Below are 22,325 nucleotides of genomic sequence, written 5' to 3'. Positions count from 1 at the left end.
AAAAATATTATAATTATTTTTATAAAAAAATATTAATTTAAACCAATTTAAAATATAATTTATCAATTTTTGGTCAAATTAATTTATCTGATCTAATTTTAATAAAAATAATATAATTTAATTAATTATATATATTAAATTTTAATTATTAAAAAATATTTTTAAAAAAATATTTTAAACGTGGCGCCCTCCAATAATATCACATTATTTTGGCAACCCAAATGGAGAGAATATTTCTATCCTTTAATTAATTTTTTTTACAACATATTTAATAAAAAAAAATCCGCAAGGGGTTGGAAAACAGGTGCGATGCAGGTGATCACTGTCTATCTAACGGAGTTGGCGTGTTGCTGAAACCAGCACCACTGTGTGCGTAAAGCAGCACACCACAAGAGAGAGAGAGAGAGAGAGAGAGAGAGAGAGAGAGAGTTACAAAACGAGTGTGTGACGAAGCCATTTCACCATTTTCACTTCTCTCACCAAGCAACGAAACCGAGATCAAGGTATCTAACATTTTCATTATCCTCTCTCTCTCTCTCTCTCTCTCTCTCTCTCTCGCTGCTTCTTCAATCTCATTCCATTGTTTATTTCGTTACCTTTTCACGCGATTATCGTTCTTGATCTTACACTGTTTTCTCGTTATTGATCCGTAAAGGAGCATTGCATTTTCAGCTTCTGTTGCAATCGACGCAGCTGCCGGATTTCTCTGCCTCGATTCCCGCATTTGCGTCGCGTTTAGCAGGTGGCTCCACTCTCTTAGCTCTTTTTGCCGTGTTTAGTTTCAGCCGAATTAATGACAGCGGATTTGAAGTTTGTTTAGGAGATATAATCTCGTTGTTTTGCTTGCATTTTCTACTGGATCAGATGCCACAACAATTTCCTTTTCAGTGTTTCTGTGTGTGTATTTTCAATTCTTCATTGATGAATCTTCGTGCCTTCCCGAGAGATCTCGGTATATTATTATTTAAGAAAAAAAATATGATCCTACGCTGCATTTTTTTTTTTAAGAATCCAATTAGCGAAAGATTGTATTCAACTTGCATTTAATATATATATATATATATATATATATATATATATATATATATTAAAGCATGATTTTGGTTTTGGTGGAGTTTTGTCAGCTTCATTTGTACTAATGCGCTTTTTTTTCACTTAGTTTTTTGAGCTGTTTGATTAGGAATGCAGATTTTAGAAAAAAGTGATGTGAGCAAAACTAGTGAAATTAACATTGGAGGAATGGCTTTCTGACAATTGTCTTCTTATACATGCTGAATATATCTATATGACTTTTTTTGGGTGCAGGTTAACAATTTAGGAGTAGCTGTCTCATGTTAGTTATCTTCAAGTTTTATTGATGAATCTGTGAATATTAAATTTGTGTATGTAATTTAATTAATTAATTTGTTAATATTAATGCAAATTTTGTTGTGTTCTACTGTTTCTGCACCTCATTGTCTTTGCTATGCTTAATGTTAATTGCTGGGGATTCATTCCGCAGACTAGTTGTGTTGTCTGGCTGAAAGGATCCAAAATGAGTTGGAATCCACACATGGAAATCCACCATTACAATAACATCAGCTATCCCTATAGTACAGCAGGAAGCTTTATTGAATATTTCGAAGGTCTCACATATGAACATGTCAATTTCATCTTTTCTGGTGCATCACATGCTCAGGTGCCTGCAAAGATTTCTGTTCTATTTAGCATTTTATATCTTTGTTTTGGTGGAAATTGCTGCACATTTCTTGTTTCCATTATATAGATCTGCTGGAAATACCCTGCTCTGTTTCACATTTTGTCTGCAAATTATTTTGATATCCTTTTGGTATTACTGGAAAACTATTAGAAAGATCCATAATACTCGAGTTGAATTAAAATGGTATTCCATTTATATTCCAGGAGAGTTCATACCCTTCAACTACAAGCTTTTATAAGTTTGGACTTTCTGAACCTGACAGCACTTCATACTATCGTTATAATCATGGTTATGATGTAAATCATCATCATGAACCACTGGTTGACGAATATAGGAGGCCTTTGGAAAACTCAACGACTGTCAATGAGCATACTGCAGCTGTACATACAGAATGGGGAGAAGGGGTAAACAATACCACACGAGACAATTCTATCGAGTGTATGTTCCTGAGTTTCATTTGAAGATAATTTTCATATGATAATTGCTCAAATTTAAAAATTCATTTCCAAGTTGTATGAAACAGATAGATTTGGATCCTCTGCCTATGCTTTGTTTAGCTGATAAAAGAGATTGAAATCAGTTAAATGAGTAATCCCACTTTTGTAATCCATCTGGTGGTTTTCTAAAGTTTTTTTTGTCTCTTCTGTTCCAGGTCCACGAAGACATCATAGTAATTCCAATGATTATCAGGTATTTGCCTTCAAAAGTCCTGATTTATTTAGTGTTAACTCCTGTGATTGTGTTAGAAATTTCTGCAGTTACCTTTAGCTTTCCATCTCTGAGAAGCACAATAAAAGATATCTAAGCAGTTTTGCCATGTTTTACAGGTTGTTTGGCAAGACAGTATTGATCCTGACAACATGACCTACGAGGTTGGATTGAGATTCTCATATTATGATCTTTATTGGCTTAATTTACTTCTTAAAACACAGCTACTATATCTCTGGTTTTCTTAGGGTTAATGTTCTTGATACGTATAATAGTTAATCTTGCAATTATTTTATTAGGAGGTTTGTTAACATTGTTATTTCTGTGGCTTTGTTGTTGTAAGCTTAGCTACTCCATAAAATAGTTTGGATAAATCATTACATAATATTCTTACAGCATATTGTATGTTTCACCTGAATTACATTTGAAATGTTGACTCCAGTTAGAAAACTGTGTCGATAACAACTAAAGTAAAGGAACATTAATTTAGAAAATGATATTAACAGGGACTAAGTTTTGTCCTCCCAAATGGGTCACTAATATGGATCAAATGATTCCAGTGTCCTATCATGAATCATGTTTCCATTTAAGCCATATTTGAAAAATTTCTCAAGTGCAAATGTGGCTTTGTTTTCCCCCCATTTCCCTGCCTTGAGATCATATTATTTATTACAGGAACTACTCGAATTAGGTGAAGCTGTTGGAACCCAAAGCCGTGGTCTTACCCAAGAGCAGATTTCGATGCTTCCAGTTTCAAAGTACAAGTGTGGGTTCTTCTCAAGGAAGAAGTCGAGGGATGAGAGGTAATATTGGTGTTTTTAGAGTTTCAAAGCAATTGCTGCTGTTATTATCCATTTATGTCTAACTGTCAAATATTTGTTTCAGCTTTATATTTTTAACTTACTCCTGTTCTTCGGTTATTAACTTCTTTTTAACAATTCAACTTCCCTCTGGGGTAAATCGATCTTCAGCGATTTTAGATTGCTGCCGTTAAGCTTATTCTTTGGATTAATATTAATCACATATGCCTTTTTCTTTGCCAAACTACTAATTTCTATAGTTATATATATTATGGGGTAAAAAGGGACAAGGTACATATCCTCACTGGAAGTGGAAATTTATATTATTCCACGAACTTATAGATTCTTGTGATCTTAAAAATACTAAGGTCATTGAGAACAAATTTACTATGGATCATAGTCCTAAAATCTAATACATCCTGTATCATAATCTGTGAATGAGAACAAGATGCTTACTCAAATGAGTAGTCAGCTCCTTTTAACTGATAGTGACTATTATCTGCTAATTTGTTGATCTAACACATTGTCCGGTTTAGGTGTGTGATTTGCCAGATGGAGTATAAAAGAGGGGACAAGCGGATCACTTTGCCTTGTAAACATCTCTATCATGCTAGTTGCGGGACCAGATGGCTTAGCATCAATAAGGCAAGATACTCATCATGAACTTGATACTTTTAGTTCATGTTCTGGTGACAAACACTGTATTTGGCATCTACTGAAATTCATATGATTTTAAACTCTGTTTTTCTTCTGCATGTTTTTTCAGGCTTGTCCTATATGTTACAGGGAAGTGTTTTAGCCAACAGAAATAACCTCGGACAAATTTGTAGAAGTAACCTGCATATGATTCTATTCTCCTTTAGTCTGGGGTCTTTCATAGAAATACATTTATTTGTTTCCTTTTTTCCTTAGTGAGACGAACCATTACTTGGTTTAGGGAAAAAAAAAATGCAAAGATAGCTTTGGCGTGGGTCATAATCCCAAAGTTTTATAAAATATTATGGGACGATTGACAATTTGACATGCATCGTGTTGTATTGGATAACCTGGATTTTATGGTTTGTTTTTGTATAACTTTTTAGTGTGCTTATATTTCACGTACTTATTGTCAACTGCTTCTGATTAAGTGTGTTTGTGTTGGAGGGATCGGTACATCACTTGAAATTGCATGATGTATCCCGTATCCACCAATTTTATGACGTTATTTAAACTTCTATCGATCAGGGTAGTTACATCATTGGACAAAGAAGTGATTAACTTTCCAGCGCTTTAATCAGTCTTTATCATAGTACAATCATAATAGAGGTAAAAGCTACATTGTTTTGTACTGGCATCAAGCATTTGCATTTGGAGTTTTGGACAGACTTAAATCTTGTACAGATTGTTGGATGACATAGTCGAAGTTGTTTGCTCTAGATAGAGATGCTTGTATTGTATCGCTGATTTAAAAAAAACATACGAAGTAACTAATGTTTCACGCTGGCACTTTAGTTGTTATTTGATAATAATCAGAGTTAATTTCTAATTTATAGGATCAAAGGCTGTGACTCTGGTTTTTTCATTCCTGCTGGTGTTGGTCTGATTTGCAATTATGTATTAATGGGACTCACAAGTGTATGTATAGATGGACGTTATACTGTTCAGGGTCATTACATTACACTCTGCATATAAACAGGGAAAAATCTCATCCCAGCTTCATCAAGTAGACCAAAATATAGTAATATCACAGCGGGAATGAGGTTAATGACTCAGATCTTATAGCTGAAAAGACAACTTGTGAACGTGGAAACTCGTTTTCATATGAAATTAGAAAGTCGAAAACTGTTAAATGACAATTTAATTAAATTTCTCAAAAGAGGAAGTATAGAAAGCTAATAGAATAGTTATACAATGTGTACAATGGAGGTTTAGAGATGTCCGATTCAATATTAGAGATATAACTATTAATGTTACCTTTTTCCATCAGTTTAAACTTTTGGGATGAGTGATTTTATGATATAGTATCAGAGCTCTAGATCCGAAAAGTCAAGAGTATTATTATTCCTAGTACCCGGATGGTTATTCTGGATAGTATGAGTGATGTTCATTTTTTAACTCTTGGGCCAAACAAAGAACCCATTGTACAAATATTCCATTGGTTTCCTAACAAGACTCTTTGTCAAATCATCTAACAATTTTTTGACTATCAATTTTACATGAAACAATTGTATTTGAGTTTTTCTACGACTACTATATTAATTACCATGCATGTTCTATATCTAGATTCCTATTAGCTAACTAATGATAAACTATACAAGAGAACAGAATTACAAGTAAACCCAAATTAGAAATTAGAAATTAGAAATAATAATAATAATAATAATAACCTAATTTGGGATACTTGCATATATATTTTTTACTTACAAAAGCTTACAATTTCCCACATACTCGTCTATCTTAGATAAACCAAGTCACAGGGTGGAAGTGATAAAAGGAAACATTGAGTAAACTAAAATTATAATAACGGAAAAACCGTTATTAATAGGGAATGAATCCTCGCAATTATTAAAAAAAAATTAAAAGTTTAAAACTGTGATTTTTAATTTTTTATTATTTTTGCCTCACTTATAAAATAAAACGTAAGAAATCTCTCAGTCATTAAAAAAAATTGAGAGAATCCATTTCATATTAATATAGCTATTTACAGCGACAGACCAATTATTATAGAAACCTTTGCCCATCGTACTAAAGGAAATCTTATAGATTCAACAGATTATTCTCGACTTACGGTGAAGAATCTCGTAAAATTCTCACTTCAATTGCTTTAGTGCTTCAACAAGCTCATGTAACTCCTTGGAGGAGCTTCCACCGTCATCGACAGCCTTAATAGCTTCCTCTCTCAATGCTTTTGACCTTTCCTTTTGGATGCTATCCGCACCCATGGACTGATGTATGACCCGACCCAGATCATCCGGGTCTAACAGAGAATCTGCCCCATCAGATACCATCGCAGCAACTCCCATAACCTCCACCAACCACCATGCATTAACAAATTGGTCAGCCTCCATTGGCCATCCCAATAAAGCAACCCCAGCTGCTACCGCCTCCAACACTGAATTCCACCCACAATGGCTCAGGAACCCACCCACAGCTCGATGACCCAAAATGCTCACTTGTGGAGCCCATCCCCTCACAAGTAGGCCCCGACCCAAAACCCGATCCTCAAACCCATCCGGCACTGACCCGTACCCTTTCTCCATGTGCTCTGCTGTGGTTGCCTCCTTCACCACCCAAACGAATCGGGTCCCTGACCTTTCCAACCCGGCCGCCAAGGCCTCCATGAGCTCCTTCCTCAACAGCTTTTGACTCCCAAAGCACACATACAAAACCGATCCATCTTCCTCACACCCATCAAGCCACTCCAAAACATTACCGGATCCGGCATTCGGGCTCCGATCGACACGATTAAACCCGCCACCAACTCCAATCAAACACAAGGGGCCCACCCCAAAAACCCGCGAATGTCCCATTATTTTGCTCACGTGCTCCAAATATGGACCCTCCAGCGCACGTGACGTGTTGAATACGTAACCCCAACTTTTGGTCGTGTTAGCGACAATGCTCTCCCTCACGAACTCCGATTCCGACTCCGATTCTTTATAGAGTCGTAGAAGCGACGGAAGGTGCTCGTTCCTAAACGACGGGGCTCCGAGCAGGTCAGGGAACTCCACCACCGGACGGGATCTGAGTGCCGGCGCCTCCGGCCAGGTGCTGTGGAAGATGATGGCCAAGAGAGCGGAGCAGGACTGAAAGGCGATTCTCTTGATACCGAGTTGGTCAGCGAGTTGGTGAGTCCAGCCAAGGAAGAAATCGGAGATAAGAGCCACAGGGGGGTTAGTGTGGGTCCTACACCACTCAATGATTGGAGTTTGGAGTTTAGAGAGGGCGTTGATGAAGGGGTAGTTTCCAGTGTTACCAACATCGCGGACGTGTTCTACACGCGCCGGAAGGGTAGGGTGAGAAGGGAAAGGGAGTGTGAGTGTACGGATAGTTGTTGGGTGGGTTGTTAAGAGGGGTTTGAGAATTGGGAGGTTGTTTGGTGTGATTATTATGGTTATGGTTAGACCTCTTAGAGCTAAATTGTGGGTGAGGTCTAGGAGTGCTAGGATGTGGCCTTGAGCTGGGTATGGGAACACCAGGATGTGAGTGTTGTTACTGTTGACGGAAGAACAAGACATGTCTTCTTTTTTTCCTTTTTTTTTTTATTGCTTTGTGGTGTGTAAAGAATTGAATTAAGGTTTGTTCTAAAGATGAGATGAGGAATGAAGTTTATTATAATAATAACTAATAAGCAGTGATTGGGCTGTATAGGATTGGAAGCTTATTACCTGTTCCATCGTACGATTCTGGAACTTTTTTATTCTTAATCATTCAGATTTAGTATAAAAAATGTTAACGGTTAAGATTGAGGTAGAAAATATACTGTAGATATGCAAGTTGGATGGTTTATAGATGATCTTCAACTGGTATTTCTCTTGTCTAATTTATCTTTAGTGAAATTAACACTTAATCATGAATATAATAAATTGGAACGTAGAGCTATGGGTGGTAAAGGTTTCTCCAGATTGGTGAAGGATATGTGCAATAGATTTCATTCTAATTTTCTTTGTTTACTTGAAACACATATCTTCGGGGCTAAAGCGGAGAAGGTGGCTCAAAAATTTAGTTTCCTGAACTGGCATCTAGTGGAAGGACTTGGCTTCTCAGGCGGGATCTGGCTTCTGTAGAATGGCAGGCTCTAGGATGTTAATGTTATTGAGTCCCATAGGCAATTTATTTATCTTAGAGTTTTTTTTTGTAATGAACAATACTGGTATCTGACGGTAGTCTATGGTTCACTTCATATTGGACCAAGATTCGAATTGTGGGAAAATCTGCAAAGATTAGGGAATCTGGTGCATGGTGATTGGTGTGTGGGGGGTAACTTCAATTGTGTTCTCTCAATGGCTGATACAGGGGTACCTCAAATCTCTCTAGGGATCATGCTCGCTTCTCAAATTGTCTCTTTGAATGTGGTCTCCAAGACATTGGCTTCCAAGGACAACCGTTTACTTGGCAGAGAGGTAGTATTCGAAGGAGATTAGACAGGTACGTTGCGACCCCTTCTTGGGTTCAAAGATTCAATCATGCGGTAGTAAAGCATCTTCCGAAACTGAAATCTGATCATGCGACGTTATTACTTGATTTGAGATATGCAAATAAGCCTGGCTCCTCTACTCGTCCATTTCGGTTTATTGTGGCATGGATGACTCACAACGATTTTAGTAACTTGCTAAGGAGTAGTTGGGATGTTGATCACCGCTGGAGGTAAATATCTCTACTTTCATGGAGGCTGCTAAAACTTGGAATCGAGAAATGTTTGGTGATCTAGTTAAAAGGAAAAATTGGCTACTGGCGAGATTAAATGGTATATCTGCTCATCTCAGTTTCATGCCGAATCCTTTTCTTGATAATCTTCAAACACAATTGTGGAAGGAATTGGAAACTTTGCTTATTCAGAAAGAAGTCTACTGGAAGCAATGTTCTAGGTGCAAGTGGATCAATTATGGTGATAAGAATACTGCTTACTTCCATAGCACAGCATCTGCCAAGAGGAGAAGAAACAGAGTATCTATGATTAAAAATGCAGAAGGACAATGGATCGATGATGTGCAACAAATTCAAAATATTGGAGCACAACACTTTCTATCTTTGTATTCTGATGATGGGAATTGTGAGAAACTAAATGCTCCAGGCCTTTTTCCGACTTTATCATATGAGGAGCAAAACCAGTTAGGAAGAATGGTGACTGTTGAAGAAATCCAATCTTCTATGTTCTCTATGGGAGCCTGGAAGGCGCCGGGGCCTGACAGCCTGCCTCCGATGTTTCATCAGAGCAACTGGAAATCTGTAAAAAATTCAGTGGTAAATTGGGTTTTCCGGGTTTTCAATAATCATGAAGAAATTAAAGTGGCGAATAGCACTTATATCTCGCTTATCCCAAAGATTGACGCTCCAGAAATTTTTAGCCACTTTTGGCCTATTGGGCTTTGTAATGTTTCGTATAAGCTCATTACAAAGATTATCTCTCATCGGTTGAAAGAGATCATGCCCAAATTAATTGGCCCCTCCCAGTCAAGTTTTGTTCCTGACAGGCAGAGTGCAGACAATATTATTATAGCCCAAGAGGCCATCCATTCCATGAGGATCAAGAAAGGTGCTTGCGGTTATATTGCTATTAAGATAGATTTGGAAAAAGCTTATGATCTTTTGAACTGAAAATTTATCAGGGATACTTTAGTAGAAGCTAGACTGCCAGAGAATTTAGTTAACCTGATCTCTCATTGCTATTCATCTGTGGAGATGAAAGTCCTGTGGAATGGTATCTCATCTAATTCTTTCACTCCTTCTAGAGGTATTCGACAGGGTGATCCTATGTTTCCGTATCTCTTTGTTTTATGTATAGAAAGACTGTCTCAGATTATCTCCTTTGCTGTTAATCAGAATTTTTGGGAGCCGATGGTATTAAATAGAGGTGGGCCGAAACTCTCCCATATATGTTTTGCTGACGATATTGTTCTATTCTGGAAAGCTTCCATGGAGCAGGTTGAGGTTGTACGGGACATTCTGGATTTGTTTTGTAAATGTTCTGGTCAAAAGGTAAATTATGCTAAATACTGTGTTTACTTCTCTGAGAATATGTGCTTCGCTAGGAAAAAAGAACTGAGTAATGCTTTGGGAATGAGGCTAACAAACAATATGGGTAAGTACCTTGGAGTCCCTCTCCTTCATGGTCGTTCCAAGAAGGAGGACTTTCAGTTCATATTAGATAGAATGGCTAATAGACTTAGTTCGTGGAAGGCTAAAAATCTTTCTCTTGCGGGTAGAGTTACTCTCACCCAATCAGCACTGGCGTCTATTCCTTCCTATGTCATGCAGACCATGAAACTTCCTCTAAGTATTTGTGATAGCATTGATAAAATTTGCAGGAATTTTTTATGGGAAAATGTTAGCTTGGGGAGGAAACCTCACCTCATGAGTTGGGAGAAAATTTGCCTTCCCAAAAGCCAAGGCAGTTTGGGCCTCAGACTGACTAGAGTGTTGAATAATGCGAATCTTATGAAGTTGGCCTGGAAGCTAATCCATAATAAGGATGCGCTATGGGTAAAGATAGTCCGCAGCAAGTATGGATGTGGAGATGACTCCCTGCCACTTGTCACAAAACATCTATCTTCATCTAATGCTTGGAAAGGTATCTTTCATGTTTGGAAGAAGTTTGCCGATAATCTTGTTTGGAGTCTTGGGTCCGGTGAAAATGTTAACTTCTGGACTGATCATTGGATGCCAGGGGTACACCACCTGATTGATTTTGCTCAGCCCGAGGTGTTTTCTGATATGTTGGAGGAATGGGTGTGTGACTATGTATCAAACTAGAGGTGGGATCTCAATCAAATTGCAGTAGTCCTAGGCGACGATTGAATTCCCGTTTTTAGGTCGACGAAAACACCTGAACCAGAGATGGGAGAAGATATTCTAGCCTGGCTGTTGACATCAGACGGTGCGTTTTCTATCAAGTCAGCTTACTCTCTCTACCTAAGCCCCTCAGATAACTCTAAAGCTAAGCTGTTTTCGAAAATCTGGAAGCTTGAAGCTCCCCAAAGGCTGCGTATTTTTTGCTGGCTTGTTGCTAATGAGGTGCTATTAACAAATGAGATTATAGTCAAAAGAAATATGGCGCAGGATGGATCTTGTGTTATTTGTGGTGAGGCTACCGAATCGATACTCCATGTAATCCGAGACTGCAGAGTTGCGAGACAAACATGGATGAGCATTGATGCCAAATTGAGATTTGGTAATTTTTTCAACACCCCCTCCTCCCTTGGTTGTTGGAGAATTTATCATCCCAATCCCTCTTCAAAGGGGTTCACTGACCCCTCCTTTTTGTGTGCACAATAAATGCACTCTGGCTTCGTCGAAATAAGGTGATCTTTGATAGCGATGAGGCCGTAGCAGAGAATAGCATTCAGTTTTTGGCCTTCCACTTAGCGAAGGACTACTCTTTGGCACAGCTCGAGCTTGTTCAGAGCAGGAAGAAGGTTTGCAATTTCATTGAAAGACAGATCAAATGAAAGCCACCAGATCACCCGTTTATTAAGCTCAACTCGGATGGCTCTGTGTTAGATGGAGGAAGAGCAGCTTGTGGTGGGATCCTAAGGGACTCTGATGGAAGATTTATAGCTTGCTTTAGTGCTAATTTGGACGGCGGAACAGTGACGAGAGCGGAGCTTTGCGGAATTTTGCTAGGCTTGGATCTAACCTTGAATATTGGTTGCTCTCATCTGATTATTGAAGCGGATTCTGTTGTTGCAGTGAAGCTTTGCCTCCAAGAGGGAATTGACTTACATGCTACTAGATCTTTAGTTTTGGCTATCAAAAACAGATGCAGCAGGCTTACTAACTAGAATATTCATCACCAATTTTCAGGAAGCAAATACTTGTACCGATAGGTTAGCTCACTTTGGTCATAGTCTTTCATCTGACTGTCATATTTTTTTCAATTTGCCTTTCTGTATTTCCTTAGCTTTTCATGCTAATTCTATAGGTATTACTCTCCCTAGAATAGTCTCTGTTTAGTTTTCTTGCTTTCTTTGGGCGTTTCTGCCCCGATGGTTATAAAAAAATATATATATCGTGTGATCTAAGAATAAGCGTGTAAACGATATTTATATATTCATCGTTTAGTTATTGTTACAAATAGGCACTAATCCTATTCAATGTGTTAATCAAGCACTTTTCGCGGAGACATAACAGAATCAATATAAGCAATTTGTTGCTGTGAGAGAATATATATTTGAAGTCCTGTTTCTATGTACAAGAAATGTTGCACACTTCATAGTAAACTGACTCCAATCACTGGTCATCAATCAAAAAAGGAACACAATTACACAATTCCATAGGAAAATATCTGTCGATACCATACACATCAGAATCTTCAAAGAGCAATATATATTGATTGCACAACGTGATCATGTTTATTATAACGGCAATAGTAATACACAGTTCCACATTTATAAACACCTCCGCTGTAGGGTAAGAAGGAAGATGCAGTTTCAGAGACTTCAAAGTTGTTGGCCTGCACCTGGCTGCTGCTGATATGTCCGACGCCTAAGCTGAGAATCAGTACCAGGTTGTTGTAGAAATATTTTTGTTGGATCATTAGGATCAACGTATCTGCAAAAATCTCAAAACGTGGATGACATAATAAGTAGTATACTATAATCTTAAAAAGCAATTTATTCTGTGTTTTATAATTAAGATTTGTTAGGATAATCAATCATCTTCCTATTGAAGAAACATAGCAACAAACAAGAATTATTCCCCCTTTTCTTTCACCAGGTAGGGTCAGCTACATTGATCAAACAATACCATAGTGCTCTTTTATAGATTATTATTTATATCTCTTAAACAATCTTTCTAAAGTTTTCTTAGGTCTCCGTCTAACTAAAGATACATGATTATCCTTCATTTGATCCACCAGAACCTCTACAAGCCTTTTCCAAGAAGGTTCGTACTATCTTTCCTATTATCTACTCAGACCCTCTCCCTAACTCTAATGTCTTCATTTCTAACATAAATTTAAAGCAAAAAGTTTCACTTACGCATGTCTCATCATCTCATCAACAGGAGTCTGAGCTGCCTGCAACGGATCCACCCAAGTTTGTGTTGGCTGCACAAATGGCTGTCGATTATACTGTCTGACTGCACTAATCAAGTTGAAGAAGAGAGGAACAAAGGTTCCACAGCCACCCTCTTTGAACAAGATCTTGAATGTGTATGTGGAGTAGAGAGCTCTGTTTTGCTCATCTGGAACTACCTGTTGCAAATTTCATAAGTTCAAGGATTAGGACCAAATAATCATGGTACCTCAGAGAAAAAGTGGCTAGCTAGAAAATAGAAAATATATACTTACTGGTTCAACTTGTCCAGAAATATTATTGCAGTGAAACACTGGCTGGTTAAATTTTTCATGATGAACATAAAGCTGCATGATGAAGAAAAATAAGGATCAGCAAGATAAAAATAATGAGACAATAATAGTATAGCACATATATATATTGTGCTACTTATGATTACCAATATAGAACCAAAGATGCAGACAAAAAGTACGTTGTATTACCATATAAGGTTGAGTTTTAAGTGGGACAATAGTTTTCCAACTAAGTCAAATCAAGGTTAACCTCCAGTCACTTCATATCAAATAGTAACCAAGTCATTTAGTAATCAAACCTCAAAGAATTACATTTTTTTTTTAAATGCCTGATGTGTTGATAATGTCAATTCATATATATCATGTTACTGTTAAAGAGACAGTTTCACTTAAAAGGTAAATCTTCATCCTTCAAAAGAGTTAAGATGTAAGGGAAGATAATCTACAAGTAATACGACAAAAAACAGGGCTACATGCTACACTTGAAAGGTAAAATGTATTTTACTCATAATGCCACGGCATGAAACACTTTCATCATCAAAGATGCTTAAAGAAATATGTTGACCAAATAAACAATGGAACAGACACTAGACAACAACATACTCGTGTTCTCATTATAAACCATTGATATGTATATTTACCAATATTCCCAGCTTTCCAACTGAATATTCCACCACCTTCCTCTCATTGCCAAATCAAGACTCTCATTCTCAAATCTTAATATGATTAGTTGGTCTAACAATATTTGTCTCCTAAAAGAATGACCTGGCCCTCAATGTTTTATCTCCAAGATAGTGTTGGACAGTATCAAAAAGAGAGGCGGTGGATTGTGGTCATTCATTTTGATGCATAACTCATAAAGCCTTCAGCTGTTTAAGGCTGCTCCTGGAACCACCTAGAATTCTAAGTTGTTTGTGGCTGTGGCAAGGTAAAGATCCCTAAATTCGGGTCAACTTCGTTCTAACTTCTATGTATGTCAAGGTCTTCTTTAACGTGAAAACCACAAGTTCATCGCAAGACAAATAGCCTCAGACACATTAATACTTGAGAAATATAGACAACATAACATGGCTCCTACAGACTCACAGACATCAGCTATTAGTCACTTTTAGGGACTCTGTCTAATTAATGACGTCCAGTGCGATCGATATCTTTTACTCCCTAAGGATCGTGCAGGGGTTTTCATCTCAATGAGTCACGGATCAGGGTATCAATCAGTAAATTTTACAAAGACAGTTCAGGATTTATACATTTCTAATTCCTAAAGTTGGCTGCCCTAAACCCCCCAATGTCATCCCTAACCATTCCCTTATTGATTCTCTTATCAAATAAATCCGTCCCTTGCCATTGGACAAAGATGGACATATTAATCCTTTGTGTGGAAAAACTAATCCTCACCATTTTTCCTTCCCCCAAATTTTGAAGGATAAATTTGCCATTTCAAATTTTGAAGGGACGGGATAGGAGTTCACTCTAAATTATTAATTAAGCGCATAACCTGAAATAACAAACGTGTAAGAAGTAGAGAAGCAGAAACAACATACCAGAGGCATATCAAAAGCATAGAAGTGACCAATTTGAGATTTTGCAACGAAGACCATCCTTATATTCGACAAATAGATTGTTCCCTTTGTTTTGAGTTTACCCCCAGCATTTCTGAACCATGCACACATGAACCAAAAACAAATTAAAAACAATAATAATGATCATTATAGCAAACACCTTGTACACAAATTTGAAATAACTAACATTGGCAACATTTAGCTACAAGTCCCTGAGAACTACGAATAATGTTACTAATATCGATCACATTAGTGCTTAACCACCAGAAAATTGCAACAATCAATAACTCTGTACCGAAATTTCCTATTATATCAGATCAATAGAGCCAAAATAGATTTTATGTTTTTTAATGTATCAATTAGGTCTTCACTCTCCATAGAACCAATAATTAACCCAAAATTGAAGAAAGTAATTAACAAAAAAATTGATTATTGAAGATAAAATAAGAAAAATTGAAAGGAAAGAGAAGGAAAACTAACGGAGAATCGGGAATCTTATCGACTTCGAATTCGACGCCATCTCTGGACAAGACGAACATCTCGTTGACGAAAGGGACGGGCATCCAATTTGGTAAGAGTTGAGGATTCAAAGCCATAATCGCACCAATTCAATTCAATTAGAAGAACTAAAATTCACAATCACAGTGATGCGAATAATGTTTATCTTGAAGAAGAAGCAGAAGAAGAAGAAGAAGAAGGGTTTTGTTTTGTGATTTTGGTTGGTTTTGGAGGGTTTTTGAAGGAATGAAATGATGGCAAGTTGGCAACGTTTTATTTTGCACCGAACTCGCGCGTTTATAGAATTTCTAGAACAAATTCCCCGTTTAAGCTTCCACAGCTTTCCAAACTGGATTCTTCCAATAACAAATAATTTATTATTATTAGTTTTAATTATCAGTCTAATTTTTTTTGTTTAATAATTTACTAATATATTTTTAGTTTATATTTTTAAATATTATTAATTAATTACTAACTAAAAATAATAAATTTTACTAACCACCTAGTATTTTTATAAATAAAAATAAAAGTTTTTAATTAAGAATGCGTATTAAAATTATTATTTATATAAATAATTTAATTTAATATAACTGATTTTATATGATCATTCAATTTAATTCGTAAATAATATTTAAATAATAAATTTAAAAATTATTACTTTTGATAATAATATTGTCAAAATTAAAATCTTTAATAAATATAAAATAAATATATTAAAAAGTTAAGACGTATATAGTTTCTATAAAAAAATTCTATTCATAATTTTAATATGCGTAATAAGAATAGATATTACTAAACCCATAATTACAATCTACTCCAGTACTCCTAATTAATGTTTTTTAAATGAAATTTGTTTTATCCAAATGAGTTGTATCATTTTGGCTACCAAGTAGATTTTACATGGTTTGTTAAAGTTAATTGTGTTACCAAAGTTGTAGAATACAACCTTTCCATCAAGTCTTCATTAGTAACTTTCTCACTCAATTTTAATTTAGAACTTTATTTTAAAGAGTAGAGTTGTATTCACATGCTATTTTAAAATCTTACAGCCTTTAATACATCAATCCACAATGAGTTTTAGACAAGAATACAATCTTTCATATCTTGTTTTTCTGTTATATTATATTGTAATTGTGGTACGTTTTCTTTTGCTTTGTTCTTTTGTTCCCAATGCAAAAAAGAAAACAAAAATTAAGAATATACATACATCACTAAATATGAAAAAAAAAATTGTAATACAACAAATGATAATAAAAAACAATTTTAATAATAATTAAATAACAGTATTTCTAAATTTAACGTAGATTAAAAAAATTTAGATTTTGGACTATGGCTGGAGATTGCACCGTTCCAAAAAAGGTTGGTCAAATTTCAAGAATTTGGTCCAATAATTTTTATATCTGCCCATTGCAATATCTAACCATGGCTTCCTGATTCCATCATAGTGTATAACAGCAGCATGCTCAATCTCATTTCTATCAACACCAGAGTTATGACCAAGTCCTTGAACATGCCATCTTCTGTCCAACAATGTTGTCTTGTTATAGAAGGTGAGCCACCCTAGAGGTTGAATTCCAATGTTCTGAAAAATTCACCAGCCAAAATGTGTCATTATTTCTTTCAGTGCATCAGAGTTTAGAATAATAAAAGAGAGTAACAAAAAATAAAATAAAAATACAAGCTGCTGAAATACAAATGCTAATAATGCAAAAGAAAATTGTATACTTAGATTGAGAGAATCAACTTTCAAAAGTTTGGATGCCTACTAGTCATTCTTAAATATGTTTTTGCTCTCTAGACTCTATAAATACAGGTCATTTTTGTATTTGGTATTAGACTATTAGTCTTTGACTAATTTCTCTTTTGGTCCTGCTATCAAGTTGGACTGTTAAATGATGATGACATGCAAATAGAAATTCAAGTCGTTATTGACACATGTCATTATTAATGAGGGGCATATCATCAGTTAACATAAACCACATAACGATAGGGACCAAAATGGTCTAAGGGGCCAAAATCAAAGTAAAATTAATGAGGAATCAAAATCAAAATGACTTGTATATTTATAAAAACCAAAAACATATTTAAACAATTAAACCATTAATCTTTTGACAAGTAGGGATTGTTTTCTAGTCATACCATTTGCAAATATTTGTGATAGAGAGAAGTTAAATTATGCATCCTCCACTGCTGCAAATCAAACAAGTTCATCCCAAATGCCCAAGTGCATGCATTGACATCAAACCTTTCTCCAAGTAATGGATCTGAAATGTTTATGAACATATCCATCCTGTGAAATGGAGCTTCTCCTTCCTTGCAAGTTCCAACAGCTCCAATGACATTTCCATTCATATCTGCGGTCCATAGTTCACTGAGATCTTGTTGCACCACCACATCATGATCAAATAGCATAATCTTGTTTAGAGTGGGGAAAATATCCGGCAGGTAGAAACGAAGGTGGTTCAACTCAGAAGTATATATTGGATCACTAGAATTAGGTTTCTCTAAGGTATTGTACTTGGAAAACCATCTATAGTTGTCTATGCTCTGAATGTGAACTGTTGCTTTGTCAAGAGGGTTTAATAAGAACCACATTGAGATTCCTGGTAAGTTGTGTGAATTAGTCACTACATGGAAAACAAGCTTCTCTGGTTCCTGCCATGTAAAAGTTCTTGCAAGTGTTATTGAAACTATTAATCTATAAATAATCATTCACATTGGAGTCAATATCAATAAGTTTCTCATCTATTAGTTAAATTGTCACGATGCTGTACATAATGAAAATGAATCCCTAGTTTGTCGAGTCAAGACAAGCGAAAGGATTTGGTGCAGGTACTGGAGACAAATTAAATGACTTGTTAGGGGAGCTCATACACAGATATATCATCTTTGTCTCTCTATCTAATCTAATATTTGCTACAACTTAGACACTTCTTTAAACCAAGAAAGCTTAGAAGTTAAAAAGAGCTCCACCAAACTGGAAAAGAACTGGTTATTCATTAGTTAATGTTATATGTGATGTAATTAAATTAAAATAATATGCAAGCTTAGTTTTACAAGCAGCACTGCAACAGAGGGGCATTGAATGTGGAAATGGAGGTATAATAAAAGGAATGTTCATTTTTTAATTAACATTTGACACTCTGAAATATCATATTTCCTCACTAAAGCTTTTACTGGTCTCGAATGGACTAACATTGATTCTGCATCAAGATTGGCAGTAACCAAAGCTGAACCAAGAATAACTACTTTTAAGGTACCTGGGATCAACTTCAAATTTCACTAAAAAAGGCAGAAAGTCAACTTGCCTCAATGTTGAAGGAAGGTTGACAATGATTAGATCAATAATATAGTGAACAGGGTAGGCAAGCACTTTTGGGTTTTGGCAGTACTAAGACTCGGGTGGCTTCAGCATTCGTAAATCCAAAATGACCACTAAAGGACTAAGTATAAGTTTCCATATATTGAAATAACTTCAGAGGAAAGCCTACCGCTATTTTACTAGTACCCTTTCCTATTTTTCAAGAGTTACATCAAGAGTCACAACATCAACATTGGCTTGAAAGTAGAAGTTTCGCAAGGCAAACAAAATAAAAGGGACCCAATCCATATGCCAGAAAACTTAGGTATGTTACCTTGGCAGTAGAGACAGTAGAGTTGACAACCACTGCACAGGCTAGAACATTGTCAGTGAAAACAGCATAATGATAAAGTTCTGGATTATAAATCTTATTTTCATTTGGAAGCTTCCTCTCCTCTGGCCTCATGGCAAAGTATTCCGCAGTCAGCCGCATAGAAAGACAGTGCAGGCCTTTCGGGGTGGTCCTTCCAGCAAGTTGAGCAAGAAATGTTGCTTGAATTCGCTGAGAACGAACTTGCTGTTCAGTGGTATGCTTCATTGCTTGGAGCTTATCAGCCATAGCACAACAATTTGGGAATATGCGGTAAGCTTTAGACAACGAAGCCTCCATGTGTCTCATACTCTGCAAAACACTGCAAACTTTTCTCGTTTACAGATTGTAAAGTTGCCAGTTTTCGTTAACAGTTCATATCACTTCAAATGTCTCATTGATTATTATTTATATATCTGAGAAAAGAAGTATGCTTTGGTCCCTGAAAATGCAAGAAGTCTTAATGAGATCACTAAAATTCTAATTAATGAGTTGAATCCTCCTTACATTTTTTATTTTTTTGTTTTAAGTACAAACTAAGTTCTTTTCAAACAGTGCTGCTGATAGAGGGTCCAAATTGAAGCTATTAAATTTAGAACATACAAGAATTCAACTGATAAAACTAGTGTCACAGGACAAAAATGAAAAATCAGGTTATATAGTTCTTTAAATCTTTCAAGGACCAAAAACATTAGTTTTCTCCTGAAATTTCCAGATTGTATTTGCATGAATGTAAAATACATAGGAAACTTAACTTTTATTTACCTCGCTGACAGATCTGAATCCTGGGTGGCTTCGCCAACTGCCTGTTCAAGCTCTCTCATTAGCAGCTCCAACTCCTTCAAACGCAAGTTGCCACTTGGTGGTGCGAGATTCAAGTATGTTTTGGCTCTAAGAATTTGATCCTTAATCTCTTCAATCTTCGGATTCCTTACTTCATGAGACTCAGAATTTACAATCTGATTATGTTTGCCTTCTTTTCTACCAGAGTCCTTGTTTGTCACTTGGATGTTATCATCGGGCATTCGAAGTGAATGAACATGTATATCCTTATCTCCAGCCATAGAAGATGATTCTTTCTGCTTAGTTCCCTGTTTTCGTATTTCATCATGGTCGAATCCTGTAACTTGATGATAATGGTGAAAGTTTCAGAAAGTACCAAATTGTTTAGTTCTAGACTTCTAGTATCATAGGCACAGACCGAAATGTAAGCACTATATCTATAAATGAACCAACAATTACCAACCATTTCTTTCCAAAAGTTCATATCTGTGCCCTGCAATTCTAGACTCCTCAGAATCATTATTCTGGTTGGAATTGTAATTAATTGTTGAAACTGAATCTTTTACTTTATAAACAACATGATTTGGCTCTTCTAATTCTTCAGCACCCTCCTGAATAACAATATTAGGCACTATATCACAACGGCAAAATTACGAAATAACAATAATGATAATAGATTCTTATCTTTCAATTACTGGAAAAGAATTTTCTTATTCACAAGTCACAACATATGATGTAGAATTTTCTTTTCTTTTCTTTTTTTTTTTTTTAAAATTAACAAACAAATCTTCCACCGCGCACTACCTGTTCTACAGCATTCAACTTCAAGCTATCTGTCTTGTATGCCTGAAACAATAAGAATAATAATCAGAGATTAACGCTAAGAGTATATAATTAATTAATTATTATTATTTGCATTATCAATGCATCGAATAGGTATTGCCACCTGGACAAAATAGTCAATTTCCACACCCACTATCTCCAAAAGAAAAAAAAAAGTGTTAAATTAAAAGAGTAGTCAATTAGAAATTAAAAAATTTTGTATTGTCATTGCATAGAAATTAAAATTCTAAGTTTAATACAATGATAAGCAAAAGAGTTTTACACAATTAATTGTTGTTGTTGTTGTTGTTGTTATTATTATTATTATTAATAGCAGTACCAATCCAATTTTCACGCTGATAAAGCAGAATAAAGTTTCTTCCAGCTTAAACGGGAACCAAAATCCAAAATCAGAGAAAAGCGCAAGAAAATCCAATTGCCCTGTGCAGTGTGCACCACCGACACTAGAACAGTAATAGAAATCAAACTACGAATAAATAAATAAATAAATAAAAATGCCTAATTACACAATTCCTTCACAAACAATGCCACATAGCTAATCATTACCAAAAATCTATCCAAAAATTCAGCTAAATCAGTCAAATTAGAATCAAAATTACTGATTTATCCAATTTAAAAAACAGCATTAAATCGAAAAAGAAAACAAAATTACTTACAACGCGATATAAGTCTTCGAGAAAATCTTTCCCTGAAACGACATTGAAATTGCACCAAATCAGTTCACAAATAAATAAATAAAAATAAAACGACATTGTAAAGTAGCAAAACGCAGTTACCGAGTGGAGCGAGGAGGTTGAGCCTGTGAGAGAAGAAGAGAAGAGGGGAAAGGACAGAGAGGTAGAGAAGAGAGAGAAAGAGAACCCTATTTTTGCGGCGATGACGAAGTAGAAGTAGAAGCTTCTGCTTCATCATCATCATTTCATATCTATGAAGAGTGAAAGTTTTGTTGCTTGAAGCACATTACTTTACAGAGTAGATTTAGATCAGAATCCAAAGAACAGAGAGAGAGTTTGATTCGGTGCTTCGAGGTGAAGGGAAGAACAGGGTGGTGTCGAGATGAGAAAGAGGTTACTAGAGTTTCCAGCTACTCTCTCCGTTGTGCACCTTACTGAGCAAGAATGACTGAATAAGTGAAGGAGGAGCAGTGAAGAACCAAGTTTTCCAATTTTTTTTTTCCTTTTTAATTTTTAAGTTTTGATATAGCCATCTTTTGTGGCTAATTTTTTTGGTTAATTATTATGTTCGTCTTTATCATTTTGTTAAATTTTTAATTAAATTTTTATATTATTTTTAATTTTATAATTAATTTTTTTATATTAAAATTAATAAAAAAAATTTAAGATATATATAATCAAAAATTTAATTAGTTATTAATTATAAATATTTTTAATTTACAAAACATATTTCGTGAATTCTAATATTTTTTATATTAAAAATGATTTAATTATAAGATTAAAAATAATATAAAAATTTAATAAAAAAATTAATTATAAATTTAATAAAATTATAAAAATTAATAAAATAATTAAATATTTTTTATCTATATCTCATACAAAACAAGATTAAAAATAATATTGTCTATTTTTTATTGTTAAAAGTCACGTTATTCTTTGTGTAAATAGATACAGATCAGATTAAAGGTTCTTTTAAAACACAATTTTTTCGATTGGTTTCTACCAAAAATAATTTGTGAGGGCAAAATAAATGCATAAGACACTATAGAATAAAATTTTATAAACAAACACATATATGAAA

At 35.3% G+C, this 22,325-nt stretch overlaps 4 protein-coding genes across 8 annotated transcripts; 1 reads left to right on the top strand and 3 right to left on the bottom strand.

The window, feature by feature from the left end:
* The first annotated feature begins 302 nt into the window (after positions 1–302).
* LOC107629016 (E3 ubiquitin-protein ligase BIG BROTHER) lies at positions 303–4,288 on the top strand. Of its 4 annotated transcripts, none has more exons than XM_088509033.1 (10): positions 359–503; positions 656–742; positions 1,306–1,382; positions 1,502–1,678; positions 1,903–2,137; positions 2,352–2,389; positions 2,527–2,571; positions 3,083–3,210; positions 3,744–3,852; positions 3,974–4,288. In XM_088509033.1, the coding sequence occupies exons 4-10, from the start codon at positions 1,535–1,537 to the stop codon at positions 4,004–4,006; spliced, it is 732 nt and encodes a 243-aa protein (XP_088365159.1). In that variant the 5' UTR covers positions 359–503; positions 656–742; positions 1,306–1,382; positions 1,502–1,534; the 3' UTR covers positions 4,007–4,288. The 4 variants fall into 4 exon arrangements, with proteins under 4 accessions (XP_088365158.1, XP_088365160.1, XP_088365159.1 ...); XM_088509035.1 differs by having other exon boundaries at positions 372–503; positions 673–742; XM_088509032.1 differs by lacking the exon at positions 1,306–1,382 and having other exon boundaries at positions 303–503.
* Positions 4,289–5,844: 1,556 nt separating this feature from the next.
* LOC107629017 (UDP-glycosyltransferase 89A2) lies at positions 5,845–7,575 on the bottom strand. Its single transcript, XM_016331688.3, has one exon. It carries the CDS (start codon positions 7,422–7,424, stop codon positions 5,997–5,999), a length of 1,428 nt encoding a protein of 475 aa, XP_016187174.1. The 5' UTR covers positions 7,425–7,575; the 3' UTR covers positions 5,845–5,996.
* Positions 7,576–12,051: 4,476 nt separating this feature from the next.
* LOC107629019 (classical AGP protein) lies at positions 12,052–15,634 on the bottom strand. The gene is made up of 5 exons (XM_016331691.3): positions 15,256–15,634; positions 14,758–14,869; positions 13,196–13,267; positions 12,885–13,099; positions 12,052–12,456 (listed from the first exon to the last, which is right to left on the bottom strand). Exons 1-5 carry the CDS (start codon positions 15,369–15,371, stop codon positions 12,345–12,347), a joined length of 627 nt encoding a protein of 208 aa, XP_016187177.1. The 5' UTR covers positions 15,372–15,634; the 3' UTR covers positions 12,052–12,344.
* A 714-nt stretch (positions 15,635–16,348) lies between these two features.
* On the bottom strand, positions 16,349–21,750 carry LOC107629018 (putative galacturonosyltransferase 6). 2 transcript variants are annotated; one of them, XM_016331689.3, is made up of 8 exons: positions 21,347–21,750; positions 21,227–21,258; positions 20,532–20,573; positions 20,191–20,338; positions 19,710–20,070; positions 18,909–19,266; positions 17,413–17,928; positions 16,349–16,855 (listed from the first exon to the last, which is right to left on the bottom strand). In XM_016331689.3, exons 1-8 carry the CDS (start codon positions 21,486–21,488, stop codon positions 16,601–16,603), a joined length of 1,854 nt encoding a protein of 617 aa, XP_016187175.1. In that variant the 5' UTR covers positions 21,489–21,750; the 3' UTR covers positions 16,349–16,600. The 2 variants fall into 2 exon arrangements, with proteins under 2 accessions (XP_016187175.1, XP_016187176.1); XM_016331690.3 differs by having other exon boundaries at positions 19,710–20,064.
* Positions 21,751–22,325: the final 575 nt, after the last annotated feature.

Source organism: Arachis ipaensis, chromosome B3, assembly GCF_059453495.1.
Source record: "Arachis ipaensis isolate K30076 ecotype BB chromosome B3, ASM5945349v1, whole genome shotgun sequence".
NCBI lineage: Eukaryota > Viridiplantae > Streptophyta > Magnoliopsida > Fabales > Fabaceae > Arachis > Arachis ipaensis.
Note: the sequence above shows the minus strand (reverse complement) of the source record. Positions and strands in the feature narration are given on the sequence as shown.

Bases quoted from the DNA above. Each gene is read 5' to 3' on its own strand.
- LOC107629016 (XM_088509032.1), top strand. From the start codon at position 1,535: ATGAGTTGGAATCCACACATGGAAATCCACCATTACAATAACATCAGC. The intron at 2,390-2,526 runs GTATTTGCCTTC...CATGTTTTACAG, and splicing joins GTAATTCCAATGATTATCAG to GTTGTTTGGCAAGACAGTAT. The intron at 3,853-3,973 runs GCAAGATACTCA...ATGTTTTTTCAG, and splicing joins GATGGCTTAGCATCAATAAG to GCTTGTCCTATATGTTACAG.
- LOC107629017 (XM_016331688.3), bottom strand. From the start codon at position 7,424: ATGTCTTGTTCTTCCGTCAACAGTAACAACACTCACATCCTGGTGTTC.
- LOC107629019 (XM_016331691.3), bottom strand. From the start codon at position 15,371: ATGGCTTTGAATCCTCAACTCTTACCAAATTGGATGCCCGTCCCTTTC. The intron at 14,870-15,255 runs GTTAGTTTTCCT...TGCATGGTTCAG, and splicing joins GATAAGATTCCCGATTCTCC to AAATGCTGGGGGTAAACTCA. The intron at 13,268-14,757 runs GTATGTTGTTTC...TTCATCATGCAG, and splicing joins ATGCTTTTGATATGCCTCTG to CTTTATGTTCATCATGAAAA.
- LOC107629018 (XM_016331689.3), bottom strand. From the start codon at position 21,488: ATGATGATGATGAAGCAGAAGCTTCTACTTCTACTTCGTCATCGCCGC. The intron at 20,574-21,226 runs GTAAGTAATTTT...TTATTGTTTCAG, and splicing joins TCGAAGACTTATATCGCGTT to GCATACAAGACAGATAGCTT. The intron at 17,929-18,908 runs GTAACATACCTA...TTTACATGGCAG, and splicing joins CTACTGTCTCTACTGCCAAG to GAACCAGAGAAGCTTGTTTT.